This window comes from Eumetopias jubatus, unplaced genomic scaffold (genome assembly GCF_037043125.1).
Source record: "Eumetopias jubatus isolate StellerSeaLion01/CBP00866 unplaced genomic scaffold, mEumJub1_p1.0 scaffold_14, whole genome shotgun sequence".
Classification (NCBI taxonomy): Eukaryota; Metazoa; Chordata; class Mammalia; order Carnivora; family Otariidae; genus Eumetopias; species Eumetopias jubatus.
This window is the reverse complement of record NW_028274820.1, coordinates 42564360-42588504: the sequence shown is the minus strand read 5'-3', so window position 1 is coordinate 42588504 and position 24145 is coordinate 42564360. Positions and strand designations below refer to the sequence as shown.

The window sequence follows — 24145 nt, the reverse complement described above, 5'->3', positions numbered from 1 at the left end:
AAAATGGGAGATGGACACGGACTTGAAAATACAAAAGGAGGGACACAGAAGAACAAAAATGAAAAGTTAAACAGTAACTGTGAAAACTATTTGAAATGAAATTGGCTGACAAAGAGTTAATATCATATTTCATTGACTAAGATGTCAGGGATTGTTAAATGCCCTATTATTTTCTGTGCCAAAAAGAAAGAAAAAGTGCTGCCAATTATAAACAGAAGATGCAATTGACTGTAAGACATATCTTAGTGTCAGAGACGTAAAAATCTGAAAAAAAAATGCATGTCTGGAGTCCATGAAATATAATGTCCTTGACAGGAAGAGTTCATATAAGTTTATAGGTCAAACATACAAAGAACATGAAGAGACACAAGAGAGGGAATGTAAATGGCTAATAAAAGAAAAAAATCCAAATGTATTAGCAGTCAGATAAGTGAAATTAACATTAAAATGTTATTTCACTTGTCAAATTAGCAAACACTGAGACAATATATAATACTCAACATTGATGCGGAGTCTGTAAGGTGAAGATGCACTCTCTCTACTCGGGGAGTAGGAATGGAAATCTGAACAAATTCTATGAAGGGAAGTTTTGTTTTTTCTTTCCACGTATGGTGTGAGCCACAAAAGAGAGTGAGAGAGCCTTGGATGTGCTCACTGTCTCTGTCTGTCATCCTCTTCCAGAACATCATCTTTAGGAGTCCATCAGAAGCAGGACATGATTTATACACAAAGATGTTCTTTATAATATTGTTTAAAAGAGTAATCATCAGAAATAATTTAAATGTCAATACTAGGGAAAGTATGATAGATTCATATTCTTGAATATTATTCCATTTACTAAGAGTTCTTAATGACCTGGAAAAATATTTTTGATACAATGGAAGACCAGATAAGAAGGGCACAAAGTTGTATATGCCCTTTAATCAAATTATTTATTAATTTATTTTTTCAAATTATTTAAAGAAATATAATTATTACATAGGCCTAAAATGTTAATAGCAGTTGCTTCTGTGTGATTTTTTTTCCTGTTTTTTTTTTTGCTTTTTTCTATAATTGCTAAGGTATGTCTGTTATAAACAGGTTGTATTTTGGTAAGAAAAAAAAGGAAAATGTGAGAGAGACTAGACTATATTATATTCTCATAAAAATAAATTTTAAAGGGTTTCCTAGTTATGGAACATATTAAAGTATTTTTTTCTATTAAAAGAAGGTTGAGTATAAACACTGTTTTGTCAAGTTGTGTGTCTTGAAGATGGGCAAAAGAGTAATCTAGACATCGTGGAAAATCACTAAATTGTCAATTGAACTGACTTTGCCTTGTTGGAAAGAAACAATATTCCACTAAGTGTACTGCTTTCTGAAGAATCTTAAGAAATAAATTCTTTACTCTGATCAAAATTTCAATATACAGGCGAAGGACTTACATCTAAAATGGTGTTTTCATGGAGTTTACTAAAGGAAAATTTGACCTCAAGTTGGCTTATTAACTGGGATCATTTTGTTAATAATGCATCCGTTGGCTTTGCTGTTTGGATAACCTGGGAAGATTAGCCATGACTGAGAACACATTCCCTTCTTCTCACCTAAAATCATTGCATTTGAAGATGGGTATTTAGAGCAACTTACCATTAATTTTATTCCACAGGGTTCTTTAGGACCACATGGACCAAAGGGGCCCAGAGGACTTCAGGTAAGGAGAGGCTAAACCAAATCTACGTCTGATTAGATTGTATTTAAAATAACAGGATTAGAATCACCTAGAAAGCTCTTAGAACCCACTGTGCGCATTTGTTCTCTCTGCCAATTCAATCAGAATGTCTAGGGATTGAAGCCAGGCGTCGGTACTTTTAAAGATTCCCAGGTGATTCCCATGTGCAACCAAGTTTGGAAATCACCACTCTAATATTTTGAGTAACTAATTCAGGCTCTCCAAAGATAGGTACCAGCAGGTGAGTTTACTTAGTAGAGGGATAAAAGTTTAAAAATTCTGGTGTAGGAAGGCAGATAAATCTAAAGCAATTACAAACAAGATGTAACCATTTTTGTTTTGCTACTGTAATGTAGTTGGAAGAACTATGCATTTTATCTAAATTACAGTACTTGTATTGTTCCATCATTATAAGTACTTAATGCTCGATAACATGGAATAATTCCTTAAGGCATTTAAGTTAAGCATACTCCATGGATTTCAAAAAATAATTTAGATCAGTTTTTTTTTTTTTCCCCAGCCTGGGGACCCGCCTACTCTAACGTTTTCATGGGGGGAGGGTGTGTGTATATGAGGAGTTAATTTCAGTATTTCAAAAAGTCTACTGAAAATTATAACTTGACCCAAGATTTCCTAGACAGCTTCTAGTTAACCATCAACTCCTTTGCTTTGGCCTAGAATTGTACTGGGGCAGGGCAGTAACTCTGGTTATCATGGGGTCATTAGAAGCTCCAACTTTCAGTTATAAATGACTTAGATATTAAAAAAAAATGGTTCATTCAAAATTTTTCACAAAGGGCGTCCAGCACAGGCATAAGGTTGGAAACACAGGCTTCGAGAGCAAACACCTCGTGAATAAATGTTTGCTCTCAGCTTAAGTACTATTTTAGAAGCTGCCTATTTGACATGAGCAATTTTGTCTCATTCCATTCCTCAGTCACATGTAACCCCAACGTAACTCCGAGATATATAATCCGACTTCTGAACTCAGCATCTCTAGAGACCATAACAAACGATTCATTCTTGGTTGGCCTTTTGTGTAGGGAACTAATTCTTGATTTTCACCTTGGAGCAGGGCATAAGTGGACCTCCAGGGGATCCAGGCCCGAAGGGATATCAAGGCAATAAGGTAATCATACCCTTTGATTAAAGATAGGCAGAGTGCCTTTCCCCTAGTGAGCTATAGTAATGTGTGTTTTTATTAAGCAGAAGTGGGTGGACTCTTCGAGGAAGTAAATTTGGCAATACATAGCTTTATCATTTATTATTACATTATTATTATAATATTATTATATTATTCAAAGGCACATTATTAAATACGAGCCATTATTCAGAATCTTTGCAGTATTTCCTTCTTACTCCTGCTCTTTAGTCATTTTATGATTCACTAGAAACTAAAAAGTAGTAACAAATAACCAATTCAAATCACTGTATTTCCCCATATGTGATGTCAACTCAATATATAGCTTATAAAAGAAGGAAATTTATAACTGTCATGCCAATAAAAATCAAGCCTTTAAAAATCGTTACAGGGGAGTAATCTCAACCATCAGTACCAGGCTTGTAATGTCATTCCACGGATAACCAAGCAAGACAGCAGGAGGGCTTGAATAAGAGCCAAATAGAACCCAAAGATGCTATAGCTGGGATATTTAAAAGACCTGGTTATAAGGCTCTGTTTTCTAATGAGGGTGGCCATTAATGTGCTGAAAACAAGCTTTTTAGTACCTTTTAAACTCTTCTCAATGCTTAGTAAGTATCATGGGTATAGTAAATATCCCATAAATAGTGTCATTAGTGACTGGAGATCTGTGGGATTTGTGGCAGCAAGGACAGCAGAAGGTGCCATCCCCAATGGACCCTAGATAAAGCCAGTCCTTTAAGGGGGCTATCAAATCGAAGCTGTGGGGAGCAGTTGGGCTATGTGAGTGTTCTTTTTCCAGAGAGAGGAAAGAGAGTGACAAGTATAGCATTTTTAACAAGATAACGACAATATGTGATTTCCCAGGCCACTTTTAATTGGCAAATTAAAATAGAATGAGCTTCTCAGCGGGAGTGTGCTTAAGCTTCATCTGGGGAAACTGCCTTTTTCCAGTCCTTGCCTATGATTAATTTTCTCTGGGGAAGAGAAATGTATCTCTTGAATACTGAGTAGAAGTTTTTATAAAATTGCTTTGGCTGTGGATAAGATCCTGAAGCAAGAAAAAAAAATATTTTGACAGTCCACGCTTTTTTCTAGGATTCTTTGGTTACCTAAGATGATAATTTTGTTTGTGCAAAAGAGGCTTAAAATCAGGGATCGGGGTTGGAGTTTGCAACAGTGATAGAATTATAGAATGTTTGAGCTGCCAGGGATGTTAGAGATCATACTGGCCCAAAGTTTTCATTTTGGAAAATGAGGAGTGAAGTCTGGATATCACATGGCTTGCCTGAGACAGAGGCACAGCCAGACTCATCAGCTTTGGAGAGTACCCAGGGAGGGCTGGGAGCAGGGCAGGTAGCTTTGGGAGATGGTCAGCGGTAGTCCATTGAAAGGTGCCATCATTTGCTCACTTCTACTCGTGTCTCATACAATTACTATTTATGTTTTTTTTAACATAAACTTATGTATGTATGTATGTATATATATATATATATATTTTTAAGATTTTATTTTTATTTGAGATCCAGAGTTAGAGAGAGCACAGAGAGGGAGAGGGAGAATCAGACTCCCTGCTGAGCAGAGAGCCCAATTTGGTGTTCGATGCCAGGACCCTGAGATCAGGACCTAAGCTGAAGGCAGACACTTAAATGACTGAGCCACCCAGGCACCCAACAGAAAGTTATTTAAACAAAATTTAGCTTTTAATTCCAACAGTGCATTCTTAGAATAAATATAGTTGAGTGTTTAGGGGAAGTTACAATTTTCTGAGGTAATAACATTTCATGCTTGACTTCCACATCATCCTAAGTATTTGAATACTTTTCATGAATTTTCCAAGATCCTCTTTAAAAAAAAATTTTTTTTTTAAATTGTGGTTAAGGGGGCACCAGGGTGGCTCAGTTGGTTAAGCGTCCGACTCTTGGTTTCAGCTCAGGTCATGATCTCAGGGTTGTCAGATTGAGCCCCCAGTAGGGCTCCACATTCAGCGTGGAGTCTGCTTGGGATTCTTTCCTTCTGCCCCACCCCCCCAAATAAAATAAACAAAATCTTAAACAAAAATAAATTGTGGTAAAGGATACATAATATAAAATTACCACTTGGGTTTTTTTTTTAAGATTTATTTATTTATTTTGAGAGAGTGAGAATGAGAGAGAGAGAGAGAGAGAGCACATGAGAGGGGGGAGGGCCAGAGGGAGAAGCAGGTTCCTCGCTGAGCAGGGAGCCCAATGCGGGACTCGATCCCGGGACTCCAGGATCATGACCTGAGCCGAAGGCAGTCGCTTAACCAGCTGAGCCACCCAGGCGCCCGCCACTTGGGTTTTAATCACAAAATTCACTGCCAGGTGAATACACAAAGCTCACTGAATTGAAAGATGTCAATTTCTAGAAAATGTTCTGGGTTGCTGGGAGCAAATGAAGTGGGAGTGGGTTTTTCTTTTTCCTTCTAGTAATATTTCTGGTTTAAGTTCACAAATTTAGTAGTCTCTTGACTCGTACTTCAAGACTATTATTAATTTCTACCTCTCTTTGGATCTGTCAACCAGAGATGCATATTGCACTGATCATTAAAATTTTTTAAATTTTATACATTTATTAGTATATCATCTTAAAAGCCAAGTTTCCGGGAATGATTCCATCTTGGGTCTCAGAATGTACTTCTACATCTTGAAGACAGTATGCTCTTTTTTCCTCAATCTGGAAATAATATGTTTATAATGATATTTCTTTTCATGCATTACCATTTTATTATAAAATGTTTTTAAGAAATTGCTATTGCAAATTGTGCAAAAAATTCCCTAAGACCTAGTAATTCTGTATTTTCTAATGAGCACAGGGAGGATTATTTATTTTGAAACTTCTATAATACTTGATAACATTTAATGTATATTTATTATGTACAGATATATAGTTCTAAATACTCACTTAACATAATACCACCTTTTGAGGCATGATCTAGTCTTAACCCCATGATACAGATAAGGCTACTACTCAAGGAAAGAGAGGTTAAGCAGTAGGTTCAAGTCTGTGTAGGTAGTAAGGGATAGAGCCAGGATTCAAACCCAGCCAGTCCGCTCTTAACCACCATAGTATATTTATCTCCTTAGGAATACTGCTGAATTTCCCGAGTAGTTGACCTGAGATAAATGCATTTCTTTTGGACAGTATGGAAATTACACCTGTCCCCCTTCTCTTGTACTCTGGCTGGAAAACAACAGTCTGTTGAGAGGTGCGTTTCTATTTGGTTATAATGTTCATCTGAAAATGCAGGAAGAGAAGGATGGGAATTGCATGGGAAAAAGAAACCAGTAATGTGCATTTTCAAATATTTTGTTTATAAGGAAACCTTCATCCAGAAACCTCTAGACTTGTAACATTTGTAAAGATTCCATAAGAGTTTCTAGATGGGGCCTGTCTATGTCTTTGAATTTATGAATGGTTTCTCTCATGAGCTACAGTCCCATTCTATTGCTCTAGTAGTTGGATTTTCTTCATCAAAGGGTTTGCAGAAAGGTGGTCAAAGAACAAAAGGAAAAAAATAACATGTGATAAATTGAGGAAAAATGTGATGCCAGCCCAGTTTCACAAATCATTTCTGTCATTAATATTTTCCACATGTAAAGTAGCTCCTATTTTGCCCTGAATGACCTAGTTGTCTTAGAAACAAAATATAGATGTTTCTCAGAATGAAGCTGTGGCTCTGAGGCCACTTCAGCCTCCCCCATATATGAAGGTCATGCAGTGACATTCATAAGAAGAACATCCCATCAGTCTCTAAAACCAATTAGCATCATAATCATACAAGGGCCTTATCCCTGGGACCAAATGGAAAATGCTATAACCATGGAGAGAGCACAGTGCTCTTTCTGAGTAAAAATTGAGTACCTAAGAGCCCTACACCGACTTCCAAGGGTTATTGTGATGGTTCAGTTACAATCCCATCTGGTCCTAGAATGGGCCCTCTCATAACTAGAAAAAATGGCTCAAGATTGGCAGGGCTTTCAAATCACAGAGAACAGTTACAAAATTAGTTTTGTACAAATAAACACAGTAGAATGTTGGGTGTGCCAAACCCGCATTAGGTAATTTTTGCCATTTCTTGATGTCTTTCTGAGGTTATTTTGGAAGTGTGTTTCTTCTCAAATCTCATGCAAATAGGCATCCTTTCCAAGACCCTCTTTGTGCTCCTGGGAGGAGGGCATGCTCACTGGCATGAGCAGAAAATAGCTTGTTACATGGAGTATCCTAGTACCAGAGCTTTCATGCTAGGGCCAAAGAGCACTAAGAAATAGCCCTGATATGCTTTCCCAAGTCAAAGTACCACATGTTAATCCTCCAACAATTAAAAAGACCATGATATTATATTCTGTATTAACTCATCTTAATGGATGAATTACCTCGCTTCTCATAACCTCTTCCATTGTTTTACTCCAGGACATTCATATATTTCCTACAGGGCTTTTCTCCCCTAAGATTTTTCTTGTACTACACACAAGTGTGAGAAACTCAAAGTCATTTTATGTATGAGACTTTGTCTTAACTCACTTTTACTTCTGAGATGTAAAAAAAAAAAAAAAAAAAAAAACCACGGAGAAATGGCACCAGTCTTGTCTAGTTTAATAAATAGATATGGTGAGGGTAAATAATCTCCAGTGAATCAAGCATTTACCCATCCATTCAAAATGAGCAAAGGACCTCGTATCCATGAATAAATGGAACCTATGCTTCAAGAGGAGTGAGGGCAAATTAAATAGTTAAACCACTCCATGGTTCTGCACCACACAATGATTCTTGGACACCCTATTCCTCCTTCTCCAACTCTGTCAAGGTTTCATCTCATTTCTTGAGATTTTCAAGCAAAGTATGTATTTTTCAAGTAGCTGGTATTTGGAAGAAGTCAAGTAAATAAGAACTAAATGTACAAATCCTAAAGTTGAAACTTAGTAAACACCTCTACAAAACATCCTGTTTTCTTCAAAATGCCCTATTAAAAGAGGTCGATTTTAAAAAGAGGGCTGTTGTAACCTTTGTAATAGCTACTGTGAAAGCCCATGCATAGATTTTTGGTAGCTGGTAGTTTCCTGTTAGCTTCCATGCATTATACCTTTAAACATTGCTAGCCTTGTTTCAGATATGAACCATTGGTAAGAGAATTTGACAAATATAGGCAGGTCTTTCACTGTTAAAAAAAGAAAATCCAAGGCAGAAGATCCAGTGACAATGGGTCAGGAGCACCACTGTCACATCTGAGAGAAAAAATGATTATATGCAACAAAGAGGGATTTGTTGAATGAATGGGTGGATGAGTATTTAAATGGAATGAGCTGTTGACAGTATCCTACTATAGAGAAGTCAAAACAGGCAAGAGACTAAAAGAGTCATTTATTTTTTGTCAACTTTGAAGTTATTGGAAATCTTTAAGGGAGCAGCTCCAATAGAGAGATTGGGGAGGTGACAAAGGAGAAGGATACAATAGCCAAGAATTCTGACCATTCTTCCAAGATATTGGGATAATAAAGGGAAACAGGACAGTATTGACATAACCCATCAAAAGCTTCTTGTGCATTTAATAATCTAATATGTTCTTATAGTTCCACTTTTTAAAAAAAAATTATTTATTTATTTTAAAGACAGACAGAAAGCCCAAGTAGGTGGAAGGGCAGAGGGAGAGGGAAAAACAGACTCCCCACTGAGCAGGGAGCCCGACATGGGGCTCAATCCCAGGACTCCGGGATCATGACCTGAGCTGAAGGCAGATGCTTAACAGACTGAGCCACCCAGGTGCCCCTGTACTTCCACTTTTTTCTAAGAGAGGCAAGAAGACTTGGACTTTTTTTTTTAGTTTTAAATATACAACTTAGAGTCTTATGTTTTCTATAATATCACTATTTTTGCTGGAACAGAATCATCATTAACGAAGATTTAGTAGTTTTAAAAAATACATTCTTGTTTTGTTCATTAAATACTTGATTCAACTCAACATTAGTTTAGCAGCTTTAGAAGGTCAACTTACTAAACGTATCTAATATTTCAGTTATGGTTTGGAAATAATTCAAGACCGCAGATACAAACAACTATGAAGAATTTTAAACTTCCTCCTCAAACAAGCATGCTGTGTAGTTTTATTTCAGCTCTCACACAATTCAAAAACCTAACAATCTCCTGACATCATGATGTTGCTTTCAACCGTAAAAAATCATGATTTGAAATAGGGTATAATTCCTTATAACTTGATGGGAAGCAAACTGGGTGAAACATACCTAGACATCAACAATTCCTAGGGTGGAATAATTAATCAAAGAGAAAAGTTTTTTAAGTTCACGGCTCTCTTAACAGAATGACTATTTTTTGCTTCACGTAAAGCATTTTAAGTCAGGGTACTTGAACGTGTCAGCTTTTCCAACGGTCCCAAACCAATGACGGGCCTTCTGGTTTCCCGGGCAGCTAACAACTTTGAACAGCGTTGTGACTGCTCAGTGGATAGTGGTATAAAGGGAAGAATCCCTTTACAATTTTAATTATAAATATCAGTTGAATGAAGATTGGAGCCAAGTTGCCAAACTATGTGAATGTTTTCTCTTCAGAGATGTCAAAGTGTAAATGTTATTTCTGTCCTGGGCTTAATTAAAGGGAAAAAATCATGAGTAGTCCAGCAACTGTTGTTGTGGAGAGGGCTTTGATCTACATGCACATCTGCCCACCAGGACTCTAAATGAGCTTATTAACTCATTTGACAAGAGACAACTGATAGTGACAACTTGAAGTGGCTGCCAGAACACGTGGGATGTCAGCCAATGGTTTCAATGCAGATGATTTTCATTCCCAAATCTCTGATGCACATGGTTCTCAGCAGGAGGGGTAGACTGTGTGTGTGTGTGTGTGTGTGCATGCACGTGTGCACACATGAGCAGAGACTGCCAAGGTAAAAACTCTGATGAATCAAGAAACCCCAAAATGCTGCTAACGTAAAGGTGCTGAGTCTAACCCACATGCCCAGTCAAGCTGGGCACTAACATGGAACTGAATCAGTTACTGCAGGGTCTTCGGAGGGATGTCAGAATTAACAACAACAAAAAAATCCGATCAATATCCCCAATTCAAGTAAATTGCAATAGCATCGCAACAGGGAATATTAAGTTTATTCCAAGGGTAAGGCTTTTTTATTGTGGTAAAAGTCCAAGGAGTGTCGACCAGAGCTGAGATTCTTAAAAGCTCTCCTGATGGGCTGCTAAGCAGTCCTTCCTTTTAGGGATAATAACACACAATTCCTTAGATTTTATTAAATATGATGAAGTATGACTTTCCTGGTAGATTGGTCATATGAATGTCATTTTTACAGGTTGAATATTATCAACTTCATGTGGTTTAATCTAATAACAAAAAATGAGTTGCATTACTAAAATCTGGTATAATACTACAATTTTCATTACATGTTCACTGATTTTTTGTTATTATGGAGTATTTTTCTTCTTTGAGAAGCATAAGTAGTAGGTGGATTTGTGGTCTTTTCTCTTACCCAAGTAGATGGTATTCAAAACAGATTGCAGTTGGAGATTTGAAATAATGATGGTTTAAAACTCAGTGCAGTTGGTTAGTAACCAATTTATATGTAGACCAAGATTATGTGATCACAGTATTGGGGATTATAATTTACATTATCTTTACCACGAATTTAGTGACAACACTGATCCAGGTAGACTTAAATGTCTGAAATGACATGTGAATTGGCTTGTAAAAGTATATTTTCTTTCGGCTTGCATTTTATTTTAGAGATACTTTGTCTTCATATGGTGGATCTGCCACAGTGGGTCGATTTTAACTATTTGATTTTTGTGTTTTCATTCTGTAAAAAAGATATGAATTTAGTCTGCGATCAAGTGATTTTTGAACTTACTCAAGAAAAGAACTGAAAAGTCTCAAGAGGCAGTCTGGCACGGTGGTTAGGGCACTGGCTCTAAAGCCAGACTGCTGGGGTTCAAAGCCAGCCCTGTATTGTATTAGCTCTGTGATTTGGGCAAGTTACTTATCCTCCCTAGGCCTCAGTTTTCTCATTCATGTAATGGGTTAATAGTACCCTCCTCTTAAGAGTTGTTTTGAAGATTATATGAGTTAATCGTGGTAAGTGCCATACATGTTGATAATAATTAAGCAGCTAAGTATTTTGACAACTCTTTTTTATAATGTAGAAAAAGTCTAGGCTGAAATGTTTTCTAAAATAAGCCACTTGTAACACTTCTCTGAAACAAGAGAAATTAGGTACTAAAAAATAGAGCTTGATTTAGCAAGTATTTGATAGATGTTAGTTTCCTGCCTCCCAACACCAGCTTCTTTCTCCCCTCCCCACCAAAAATGTACCTTTCTTGACTTTTCTCCCAAATCTTTGTCGGCAGTCATCACTGCATTGAGTTTCAGCTAAGACTGTATCCTGGCCCTACTCGAATCATTCTGCACCTATCCTTCAAATCTTATTTTAAGCAGCACGATCATCCACCATTTTCCTCCATTTTGAAAGTATGAGAATATTTGTCAGAAGACTTAAGATATTAAAGTTGATGCTATACTCATTTGTAGTGTATAAAAAAGTGATAAAAAAAGAAATTGCTAAAATGTCTTTTCTAATTTTAAGACCCCAAAGTATGATTAAATTGTTCATAATTGTATTATTCAAGAAAAGGTAAATTTCTGCCCTCAAAAAATTCAGAGTCTTGGACAACCATTCATTATTTGTTATCTTAGGGCAAGGAAAGATGTTGACTTTGGTTAGAGCTGGTGCCAGGAATAAGGCATGTTGTGTTTCTCCAGCTGAACTTCCCATACAGAGTAATCTTGGGCCATCTATTGGGAATTTATTATTCCTTCAGGTGAAAAAAAAATGTTTAATTTTATCTGGGTAAGTTTGCAGGAGAAACTGTGTATAAGAGGTATTTGATATCACTATGTAACTTACATATAGCTGCTCTTGGTTGAAAACCTAACTAAATCAGAGGGAACTCCAAAGGAGCATTTCCAGATTCTTGACTCCCCCCAGCCAAGACCTGTTTTGTTTCCTGTTTCCTCCAGCAGCTAGCTTGGCACCTGCTCCCAGGTTGCTGCTTGGTAAATGTTTGCTGCCTGGATGGTTGAGTGAATGTTATCAATTAGCTAAGCACTGACGGTGCAAAGCAGAGCAAAGTCACATGACATCCTCCCCACAAACTAGGGGAAGACAGATTAACTAAATACAAAGTTATAATGAATACTCAGAAAAAGAAGAAAATGGTGCTATCAGTACCTCTAGGATAGGAATTTAACCTGATCAGAGAAGCACTCTCTGAAGCCGTGCTGCTTAAAGTAAGATTTGAAGGATGAATAAGGGTTGACCAGGAAAAAAGGGAGGTAAGAACATCCCATATAGATAGAATAGCATGTGCTAAGATCCTGCAGCAGACGGGAGCCTGGCAAGTACAAGGAACTGAACAAAGGCCAATGCTGCTAGGGTGGCGAATGAAGAAGAAACTAGTTTCAGAAGGGACTGGAAAGCCCATGGGACCACACCAGGCAGGGGCTCACAGGTCTTTTAAGAAGCTCTGTCTTTCCACTTGGTGCAAAGAGAAGGGCCTTGAATGGTTTCACTCAGATTAAAAATAAAACTAAAATTAAGGGGCACCTGGGTGGCTCAGTTGTTTAAGCGTCTGCCTTTGTCTCAGACCTTGAGATCTCAAGGTCCTGGGATTAAACCCCATGTCGGGCTCCATCTAATGGTCCTGGGATTGAGGTCCACGTCGTGCTCCCTGCTCAGGAAGGGAGCCTGCTTCTCCCTCTCCCCACTGCTCAGGCTCTCTCTTGCACAATCTCTCTCTTTCAAATAAATAAATAAAATCTTTAAAAAATTTTTTTAAAAATAAAATCAAACTAAAACTAAAAGATTGTGCTGGCGGCAATGGGGGAATAAATTAAAGTGTGCTACAATGGATGTGTATAGGGTAATAAAGACTTTGTTGTAGTCTAAACAAGAGGTGATATTAATTTGAGGTAGACTGAAGAGGCATAGTAGAGGAATAAAGAGGTAGATGGATTTGAAAGAGATTTAGAAGACATATGGAAAAGCGGTGGCGATGCATTACACATGGTGGGTACGGGAGTGAGAGGTGTCAAGAATGACTCCTTCTTCTGTCTTGACTCATGGAGGGATTATGGTGCTCTTCCCTGAAACAAAGAATGCTGGAAGATGATCAGTTCTGTGAGGGGAAGAGTAGGAGTTTGTCTTTGGAGATGATGAGTTCCTTTTGAAATTCTCTTTCCTGACTTCTATCACACTATTTTTGGGAGTTCTCATTTCTTTTTCTCAGCCGCTGTCTTCCTCAACTCCCCACAGGACATTTCTGTGTTCTTTTACTCCCACCCCACTTAATTGTTGGTACTCTCCATGGTTCTGACCTGAGCCTCTGGCCGCCTCAAACACTGTTCAATACAGTAGCCACATGTGATTACTGAGCCCTTGAAATGTGGCTAGTCTAAATGGAGATGTGCTATAATTGTTAAATACACATAGGATTTCAAAGACATGTGTTAATAAATAAAATCATTAATAAGGTTTTTATATTATATATTGAAATGATAATATTTAGATGTATTAAGTAAAATATGTTATTACTTTCTTAATGTGGCTACTAGAAAATTTAAAATTACATATGTGGCTCATTGTATATTTCTAGTGGATGGTGCTGCTCTAGACAGTGACTCTATTGTTGCCTTATTCTTGTCCACTTGAGCCCACAGAGCTGCTTATTGTCCCCGGAAATTTTCACATCATTTTATGCTTCATACTCTTTCCTTTTCCTGAACTTTTGTTCCGCTTCTTTTCTACCAGATTAGATATGATTCCTACTTTTTTTTGTTCAGAGCAAATATCTCCTCTGCTATACGAAACTTTTCCAGTTCCTTAAGGTAGAATTAAACATTTCTGCATCTGAGTCTTACATCCTCTCTTAATATCTTTATTACAGGTAATTCACATGCTTGTATTTTCTTTTATATTCATTTGTCTCTCCAGCCAGATCGTAAGTGTCTACAAAGTGCAGGTGTAATCTGGTTTATGTCTATAATTATGTAACTGGGTACTCAGTACCAGGGTGGTGCTCAATGAAAGTCTGGTGAATAACAATTGAATCTACACATATTAAACAGCTATCATGTGATTAGTTGTGACTTAGATGTTTTATAGACAATATCTTGCATCCTCTCAGCAGCCCTGCAAGGTAGATATAATTATCCTCATTTTGCATATGGGGATCTTGCAAAAGCTCAAACTGTTAGTAAATTATAGAGCCAGGATTCAACTAGATTAAATGAAAAAAAGCCATGTTTTTTTTTTCTGTGATTCTATGCATGCTGAAAAATGGATTAAAAAGTGGTGATTACATCTCACATCATAAAATAGAAAAAAATACCCATTTCCTAAGATTATTAGAAGACTAAGTGACATAATGTATATAAAGTGTCAGGGCAGTACTTGGAAATACTAGGTTTTATTAGACATTGGCTTCCTTCAATGTTGAGACCCATAGCATAGGCATCCTTAATTTCTGAGGAAATGGTGGTTTTCCTAACTTCCTCAATGTCCCTACCTATTCTTATACTCATTTGGAGGTCATGAGAAACAGACCCCCTCCAGGGCCATCCACTTTAACTCAGTCCTCTTTGGATATACTTCTGATGGTTAAAGAAAGTGAAGTAGAGAAATAACAAGTAGCACTAGGGCCATTCAACCTCTCTGTGAGTGCTTTTGCTTCCTGGTGAAGGTTGGGGTAGGAATAATGGGCTATGTGGCCTTGGTGAACTTCCAGAAAATCATTGTGAGTAGAGCGCTGGTTCTTCTCTTCCTGTTCTGCCTTACCCAGTGATGGTATGTTACAATCAGGACCATTTCCTTTACCATCTGGGGAATCTTTGTAGGAAAGGGAAAAGAGAAGTATGAATGGGATAAACATTAATTGTAGGCCAATGTGATCTGTAGGCCTTATGTTGAGATGCTAAGCTCCTTAGAAATAAATTTAAACAACTGAAAGGTAAAAATATGTTACTACTGACCTGTGCTGAGGTAAGAGAGAGTGATCCCTCTATAACCTTCAGATCCCTGTACCTTCTCTAAAAAAGCAGTATTGAGAAATTGCTCAGTGACAATTGGTGCTTGACCAAAGCTAAAGGAAGCTCATGGATTTAAGGGTAAGACAGTTGCTTCGGAAGCTCATGGGTTTGAGAGTAAGACAATTGCTTCTCCTACTGATTTTCCTGATTCACATATTTCAAGTTAACAAGAGAACCAATTCCTTGTCCTTATTTAGAGGAAACCTTCTCACCAACCTGTGCTCTTGTTTGTTTTAGATCAAACATACAGAAAAGTACAAGTAGGGCAGAGCTTCCACTACTTAACAAACTTGGGGCGCTTGGGTGGCTCAGTTGTTAAGTGTCTGCCTTCAGCTCAGGTCATGATCCCAGGGTCCTGGGATCGAGCCCTGCATCAGGCTCCCTGCTCCGCGGGAAGCCTGCTTCTCCCTCTCTCACTCCCCCTGCTGTGTTCCCTCTCTCGCTGTGTCTCTCTCTGTCAAATAAATAAATAAAATCTTAAAAAAAACCCAAAAACAAATTCTCCTTCAAATATATATTATGTATATATAACATAAGATAATATATAAAAGCCTTCTGATCCATTACAGAACCAAATAATATAAAAGGGGCAGGGAATGAATAGAATAAGGAACTTAGGGTCTTATGTTATTATTATTTTAATGGTGTGTTTTATCTCTTAAACTAGTCCTTTGAGATTAGGGACAATGGCGTAAACTTCTCTGTATTTACTTCATTACTGCCCACAGAGTAAGTGCTTGGTGTTCCTTTGCTGAGCGATGGAAACCGTCACCCACACGCAGTATAACTGACAAGATTGTGGCACAGAAAGTTGTAAGGAAAAGTTTCTTGGAAGTGAAAATTTGGAATCTAAATTAAGAAACTGAATATTCTCTAGCACTTAAACTTTGAGATCAAGAAAACAGCTTCACATCTGGGAGAACCTTTATGTCTGATATTATTTGTGGAGAAATCCTGTGGCCAAGAACATGTGACATATAAGAAGGGCAATTATCTGGCTACTCCCAAAAATTTAATATACATAGAAAAATAAGTACAACTTTGAATTTTAAAGGGAAAATTCAAGTTGATTTATCTGCCATATTGACTTATACTTAAAAGAATGAACTGAAGTTACCTTTAGATCCAATCCACTCAAATGCCAAGCATCCTAAATTCTCACAATTAACTGATTTTGAGACAGGTTTTCTTTGTTATGATTTTAGGGAGTTGATTTGACTCTGACCCTTCTTCTTGTCCCCTCTTTCCCCCTTTGCAATTGATCAAAGTCCACAGACTTCCTTCAAGTCATGCCCCTACCATATCAATAGGACATTACTTTCATTACTAAGAGTCCTCTTCAAAATCCCAAGCCTCCAGGGAAAATTGAGCTTTAACTTTGGTGAAAATTCTTTTGTTCCACTCAATCTGGAGAGGGTTTGTCCCAACTTCTTGTCCCATTTTACTGCTGATTAATACAAGGATGAAGAGAAGAGAGAAATCTATATGTTGGATGAAATTTTAAATACCAAGGATTCATTAACTCAAACACGAGAGTATTCAGAAATCTTCCTTCACATAAATTAGAGGTATGTGTGTACATAAAGAACTAGAAGGAAATGCACCAGAAATTAGTAGTAGCTTTATCCGAGGAGTGATTATTGCTAACTGAAAATTTTCTGTATGTGCATGCTTTTCAATATATGGCAAATTTTCTATAATGAAGATACATTATTTTGGTAAACAGAAAAAAAAAAAGAAATTGTAATCAGTAGCCGCTCTCCTTTCCCCTATCAACATGCCGCATGACCGGAAATTTGAGAAACCTGCAGAGCCATGTACCTGCGGGTGATATTGAGGTGTGAGTTTGGGCAGGCCACATAACCTCTTTGGGACTCTGGTTCCTCACCTGCGAAATGTAGAAATTTGAGTGCCTCAGTCTCATTTAGTTCTGTGATGCTTGAATTCTAGGATGGGTCTGCCACATAGCCGACTATTACTGAAAATGCTTCTGGCTTCTAGTAACAGACATTTTGATTAATTGTGGCTTACACCGTAAGAATTCTTGTGTTTAGTAAACAGAAGGTTTGAAGGTAGGTAGCTCAATGAGGTTTTGTTTGATCAAGTTCAATGAGGTTTTCCAGGAGCTAGGGCACTTCAAATATTTTTCTGTATCGTCCTCTTCAATGGTTGGCATTCATCTGAGAGACTGTTACCTCGTGGTTACAAGATAGCTATCATATCTCCAACTAGGAAAGAAGAGGCAGAGGCAAAAGCTTTCTCTTTGCACCTAATAACATCCCCGTATCTCATTTGTTGGAACTGAGCCAAAGGGCCAACCAGTGGCAAAGAGATTCTAGACTTGCATTGAACCAATTCATCCTACAGCCCTGAGTGTAAAGAATAGCTTTTCATTGACATGAGCAGTTCAAAGTTCTAATAGCAGGGAAGGAAAGAGGAGAGGGGATGGTTATTGGGTAGGAAACAAATGTGTCTGTCAGAAGCACAGAATAAAGATTTGTTGAGCAAACAAGTGAGGGCTGCAGGATCCGAAAAACTTTTGTTTTTGTGGGCCTCTTTCTCCATAAAACAATGTTAAAAATTATATATTACAGCTGAGTTGGCATAAAGACAAATTTAATCCAGACTGGACACGTTGTTATATATTCATTATTATTATTTTTATTTTTTTATTGATTTTAAACATTAACATGGAAACATTTTCATGGACCCTAGATATTGTGCCTGCTATAATTCAACCCTGGATGTATGTTGTCCTTCCAGCTGGATTGTAAATACTTTGAGGGCAGTGACTGTGTCCTAGATTTCACTGTTGCCCTCAAAGCTCCTACTGCATCACTATACATCTAAGAACTGTTCAATAAATACTGTTGAGTTGACCTAAGGCATAACTGTTTCTTCCTCCAGGGTGAACCAGGTCCCCCTGGTCCTTATGGTCCTCCAGGAGCCCCTGGTATTGGACAGCAAGGAATTAAGGTAACGATTCTTGTCTTTCCCCCCATTGATGAGTACTGAATTTATTGCAGGGGCTGGGGAAGCTTTGGTGTGAACTCTGCTCAGCTTTGCCCTCTAGACACAAGGAGGCTGCCTGTAGAAGGTACTTACAGTCCGGGTGGGTGCTTGGACACTGGGGCAGTTACCACAAGAATAATCAATGTAACTTTATTTGATGGAAATGAAAAATTTGTCTTGCCTCCAATTGCCAAACTTTTGCCAATGTACATCTAGTTCTGTTGAGTTTTCATGGAATTTAAATGTTAACATGCAAAAATGATATCAGGATGTGAAACATCTTACCATATAAACTATCACCTGTTCACATTAAAGAAGCAGAGAGGGGCAGAAACCAGAAGGACCATAACACTGAATAGGTAAGCATTGATAGAAAGGTTTGTAGGGATCTAAAAGGTACTGCAACACCCAACACCCTGGAGTGCTCTGCATCATGCAGGATGTCATGGAACAGAAGTGCTTATTTTAAATGGCTTTTCTATGTCATTGGACTAGAATAAGACTTTGGTGCAGGACTAAACAAAACAGGCAATTCTGGTGTCATCAAGTATCACCATGGATGGAATTGAAACAATAAGCATACTGAGACTACAGGGAAGGTGGAGTTTGTATTGGCAGAGTGATTGGACAAAGATTCTGAAGGAGATGAAGGGTGAACAGAACTGAAAGGAGAGGTAAAATGGAACAGAGTGGGGACAAGGAGAGGGTGGCCTTCCAGGATGGTGGTGAGAGGGGCAGGAAATGGCACAAGCATTGTTAGCTTGGTCCTCTCAATAACCCAAATGAATTGAATGCAGTCCAGCCTGCCAATTGCTACACACACAATAGCTTCTGAAAGCTAAAAGTGGTGTATTGCACTTACACAAGACAGGATGATGAGCATTTTAGAGTAATTTGTTCACTGAAATTCAAGCCATTTCTCCTCCTCCAGAATTTTTTTTTATCTTTATGAATGTGAAAAGCTTGACTATTTTGGAATATATCTTTGTTGAAATCTCCAGAGTATCTTGTGCTATGTTTATTCTTTATTTAAAAACTCAAACTTTCACTTGATTATTTCTTTCTCTTAGGGGGAAAGAGGTCAGGAAGGAAGAACAGGGGCGCCAGGACCGATTGGCATTGGGGAGCCAGGCCAGCCAGTAAGTAGCAAGGAACTCTAGATGGAATAAAAAGGACAAATATAGTTCTTATGTGCCCTTTGTGGTTAGACTAAATGGTTAAACTAAGCCCATGTTGCATCTTTTGGGATAAAAAAAGACAATAAATATGCAAGGGCCAGATCCGAGTGTTATTTTTTATAACACTTGAAATAGAGCCCTCCACCCCACAGACACATGATATGTACAACTGGCTCTCTCTTACTGAAATCTCTTACGAGATTAATCAGCTTGTCCAAGAAGGAAAGAGATCTCATGTGTCAAAATCTCCTAGGAGATAGGAGAACTGGATTCAGGCCTAAGGTCATACTTTGTAACTAACTTTCCTGGAACCCTGAGAAAATCATTGAGAATAAGGACTTTGCTCATTACCTAGCTTATGAGTATACTCTAAAGCAAGGACAGTTGAAGGCAGACAGGTAATACCTGTGTTATTTGCAGCTTCTAGCTTATGTAGCTTTAAAGTTTACTATTTTTGCAGAAGAAAAAAAAAGTGTCTCTATCAAAAGAGATCTGGAGAAGAAATGAATAAAACATGACTATCCTAGTATAGAAATGCTCTTAACTTTTCAAGTAATCATTATTCTCCCAGAAAAGAACAGTAAGTTACTCACTGAGATACACATAAAAATAACTGGGTTGGATCAGAAGAATTAATATTGTTAAAATGTTGATACTACCTGAAATGATTTACAGATTCTATGCAATTCCTATCAAAATTCCAATGGCATTTTTCATGGAAACAGAACAAACAGCCTTAAAATTTGTATGGAACCATAAAAGATCCTGATTAGCCAAAGCAATCTTGAGAAAGAAGAACAAAGACGGAGATGTCACATTTTCTGATTTCTAAATATATTACAAAGCTATAGTAATCAAAACAGTATTGTATAGGCATAAAAACAGACACATAGACCAATGGAACAGAATAAAGAGCCCAGAAATATACTCACATGTATATGGTCAATTAATTTACAACAAAGGAGCCAAGTATATATAACAGGGAAAGGACAGTCTTACTTTAATAAATGGTGTTGGGTAGGTGCACCTGGGTGGCTCAGTCATTAAGCGTCTGCCTTCGGCTCAGGTCATGATCCCAGGGTCCTGCGATCGAGCCCCACATCGGGTTCCCTGATCCACGGAGAGCCTGCTTCTCCCTCTCCTTTTGCCTCTCCCCCTGCTTGTGCTCTCTTTCACTATCTCTGTCACTATCTGTCTCTCTCTATCAAATAAATAAATAAAATCTTTAAAAAAAATGATGTTGGGTAAATTGGACCACTATCTTATACCATACACAAAAATTAATTCAAAATGGATTTGAGTCTTGAATGTAAGACCTGAAACCATAAAACTCCTAGAAGAAAACATAGGCAGTAAGCTCCTTGACATAGGTCTTAGCAATGATGTTTTGAGTACCCAAAGTAAAAGGAACAAAAGCAAAAATAAGCAAGTTGGAACTACATCAAACTAAAAAGCTTCTGCATATCAAAGGAAACCATCAACAAAATAGAAAGGCAATCTACTGCACGGGAGAAAATATTTTCAAATCATATATCTGATAATATCTAAAATATATAAAGAACTCATACAACTCAATAATAACAAAAAACAGACAGAATACTCGAATAGATATTTTTGCAAAGAAGATGTACAGATGACCAACAGGTATGTGAAAAGATGCTCAACATCACCAGTTACCAGGGAAATGAAAATCAAAATCAAAATGAGATATCACTTCACACCTGCTAGAATGGCTATTATCAAAAATACAAGAATAACAAGTGTTGAGGATGTGAAGAGAAGGGAACCCTCATGCACTGTTGGTGGAAATGTAATTTGGCATAGCCACTGTGGAAAACAATGTGGAGGTTCCTCAAAAAACTAAAACTACTATATTATCCAGCCATTCCACTTCTGGGTATTTATTCAAAGAAAATAAAAACACTAACTCGAAAAGATATATGCACCCCCATGGTCAATGCTATTTATAATAGCCAATCTAGGGAAACAGACTAAATGTTCACTGATGGATAAGTGGATAAAGAAATTGATATACGTAATGGATTGCTATTGGATATATGTATCGATATATATAATGGATTACTATTCAGTCATAAAAAAGAATGAAGTCTTGCCATTTGCAACAACATGGATGGACTCTGAAAACATTATACTGACTGAAATAAGTCAGAGAAAGGCAAATACTATATGATCTCTCTTATATGTGGAAAATTAAAAGCAAAACAAAACAAAAAACCAAACGAATCCCATAGATACAAAGAACAGACAAAATCAATTTTATTCCTATATTCTAGTAACAGACACATAGAAATAAAAATTTAAGATATAATAGCATTTATAGTCATTAAAAAATAGAAATACTTGGGTAAAAATCTAGTAAGACATGCGTAGGACTTGTATCCTGAAAACTATAAAACACCAATGAAAGAAATAAAAGAATATTTTTAAAAATTTTTTTTAAGATTTTATTTATTTGTGAGAGAGAGAACGAGAGACAGAGAGCATGAGAGGGAGGAGGGTCAGAGGGAGAAGCAGACTCCCCGACGAGCAGGGAGCCCGATGTGGGACTCAATCCCGGGACTCCAGGATCATGACCTGAGCCGAAGGCAGTCGTCCAACCAACTGAGCCACCCAGGTGCCTAGAAATAAAAGAATATTTAATAAATTGAGAGACACACCATGTTCATGGATTGAAGATTTGACTTCATAAAGCTGTCAATCTACTTAAATTGATAAAAGGTTTAATGCAAGTCTTTTTAAATGTTCCAGTGAGATGTTTTTATAGATATGGACAAGATTATTTTAAAATTTGTATGGAAAGTCAAAGGAACTAGAATAGTTAAAAACAATTTGCAAAAAGAAGAACTAAGTTGAAGAAAGGATTTTATTCACATCACTATAGGAATCAAGATTGTGCAGTTCTGGTAGATCATAGAAACATGATCAGTGGAACAGAATAGAGGATCCAGATACAGACCCACACACTGATTTTTTGATAAAGGTGCAAAAACAATTCAATGGAGGAAGGATAACTTTTTCAACAAATGGTGCTGGATCAGTTGGATATCCATATACCAAAAACTGAACCTCAAGTAAGTTTCACACACACTTTATAAAAAATTAACTCAAAATGGCTCATAGACTTAAATGTGAAATGCAAAACTATAAAACTTTTGAATTAAACATAAGAGAAAATCTTTGGGACTACAGCTTGGTGGAAATTTCTTAGACATGTTACAAAAAACATGATCCAAAAAATAAAAAAATTGATTAGTTGGACTCCTGGAAAGTGGAAAATGTTTATTCCATGACTCTGTTAAAAGGATGAAAAGACAAGCTACTGACCAAGAAAAAGTATTTGCAAACCACATATGTGATGAAGGATTTATATTGATATTGTATAAATAGCTCTCAAAACTCAATATTAAAAAAATCTAATTAGAAAGCACATATGTATCAGAATACATGTGTGTCTTTTTATACACGCATGTGTGTATACGTATATCTACATGGTGGGTGCAGAGGGTGAGAGAGAATCTTAAGCACGCTCTATGCCCAGCACAGAGCCTAGCTTTATGAGCTTTATCTCAGCTCTAATTCTCTCCTTATTTTCCATTGAGTGAGCCAAAATCCTTGCTTCTGGTTCTCTATCTTAGATTTTTCTAGACATATTTCTACCACACAACCACACTCTTCCACCCAGGACAGACACAGCATCAGCTTCTATGTGTACCACCCCAGCGTTCCGCTCTCTTTTTGTTTTGGAGCCCTGTAATTTCCCTTACTTATTTATTTTTGGACCTCCTTTAAAATTCATGTTAAAGAAAAATTTGTATTACTTGCCTTTTTGTTTGTAGCTAGAGGGTTTTCATAATACTGCCAGAACATGAAGTTCTTTTTTGTTTGCTTTCCAATCCACAATTACACAAATCACAGTGACACTGTGACATCGATGGTTTAATTGGGAACTGAAATCATAATAAAGGTGGGGCGGATCGCAAATAATGTACGAAAATGTTTTGCACCAAACTGTCCTAATAAAAACCCAACACTGCAAGTTTTTTAATTACTTAGAAGTAACATAAAGACTTACCTTGAGACTGAAAAAGGTTCTGCTGAAAGTCCTTTATGTTTGTTTCTTTGTCTGAATGATTTCCAGTGGTTTCAGGGTTTTTGTTTTGTTTTGTTTTTGTACAAGGATATTCAGAGCATTATTAGTAAAAAATACCCCCTGAAGTAGAACTGTAAATACTTCAGAGTTAAAAATTACATAGATGGTACTGTTTGAATATTATGGGCAATTTTTGTTATCATTTAGCATATTTATTTTTAATGCTTATAATGTATGGTAAAACCACTTTTATTGATTATCCACGCTAGTGAGATTATTAAGAAAAGTAACAAGCAATAAGATAACGGACAATCACATTTTATCTCATTAAGGTCTCAAATAAGCATTTCACTGATCAGACTGTGTTAACTGATAATTAGATTCCTCCACTTTTTTTTTAATTAGAGGCATTCATGAGAAGTCAAATAAATATGCCATAATTATGATTGGTTCTCATGGCTTTTGAAAAGGACACCGTGAGTTTTTTATAGAAGCATTTCTGTCTTTTAAAAATAATCCATCGGTACTGTTGTAATAAAGTACGGTTCATCTAACCCAAGTACCTGCTCTTTCTCATCTTCCATTTGGTTTAGCTGGAAAATATGAGAATGTACTGATGATGTGGAATATTACTCCAACAGTGTGTAGTAATTAAACCTTGAATCACTGCTTTTTTAAATGCCTTTAAGAGATTACTCACGAGTAGTAGTTCTCGGCTCTCAGCATCTTGAGACACATGGCTCCTCAAAACCACCATTGTTTTCACTCTCATCTTGGCTGGCAGACTCCAGAAATGCAGGGATGGAAGAAGGGTTCCGGGTTTATGTTCTCCAGCAGTCCTCTCTCTGTATTGTCATATTGCCTCCTGT

General features: G+C 37.2%; 1 protein-coding gene across 2 annotated transcripts in view; it reads left to right on the top strand.

Moving 5' to 3' along the window:
* Positions 1-24145, top strand: part of COL28A1 (collagen type XXVIII alpha 1 chain) — a 161694-nt gene that overhangs the window by 23528 nt on the left and 114021 nt on the right. For both annotated transcript variants that reach the window (XM_088018326.1, XM_088018325.1), the window contains exons 9-12: positions 1646-1690; positions 2784-2837; positions 17883-17951; positions 19058-19126. In XM_088018326.1, coding sequence (XP_087874452.1) covers positions 1646-1690; positions 2784-2837; positions 17883-17951; positions 19058-19126 — 237 coding nt within the window. The remainder of the gene's footprint in view (positions 1-1645; positions 1691-2783; positions 2838-17882; positions 17952-19057; positions 19127-24145) is intronic.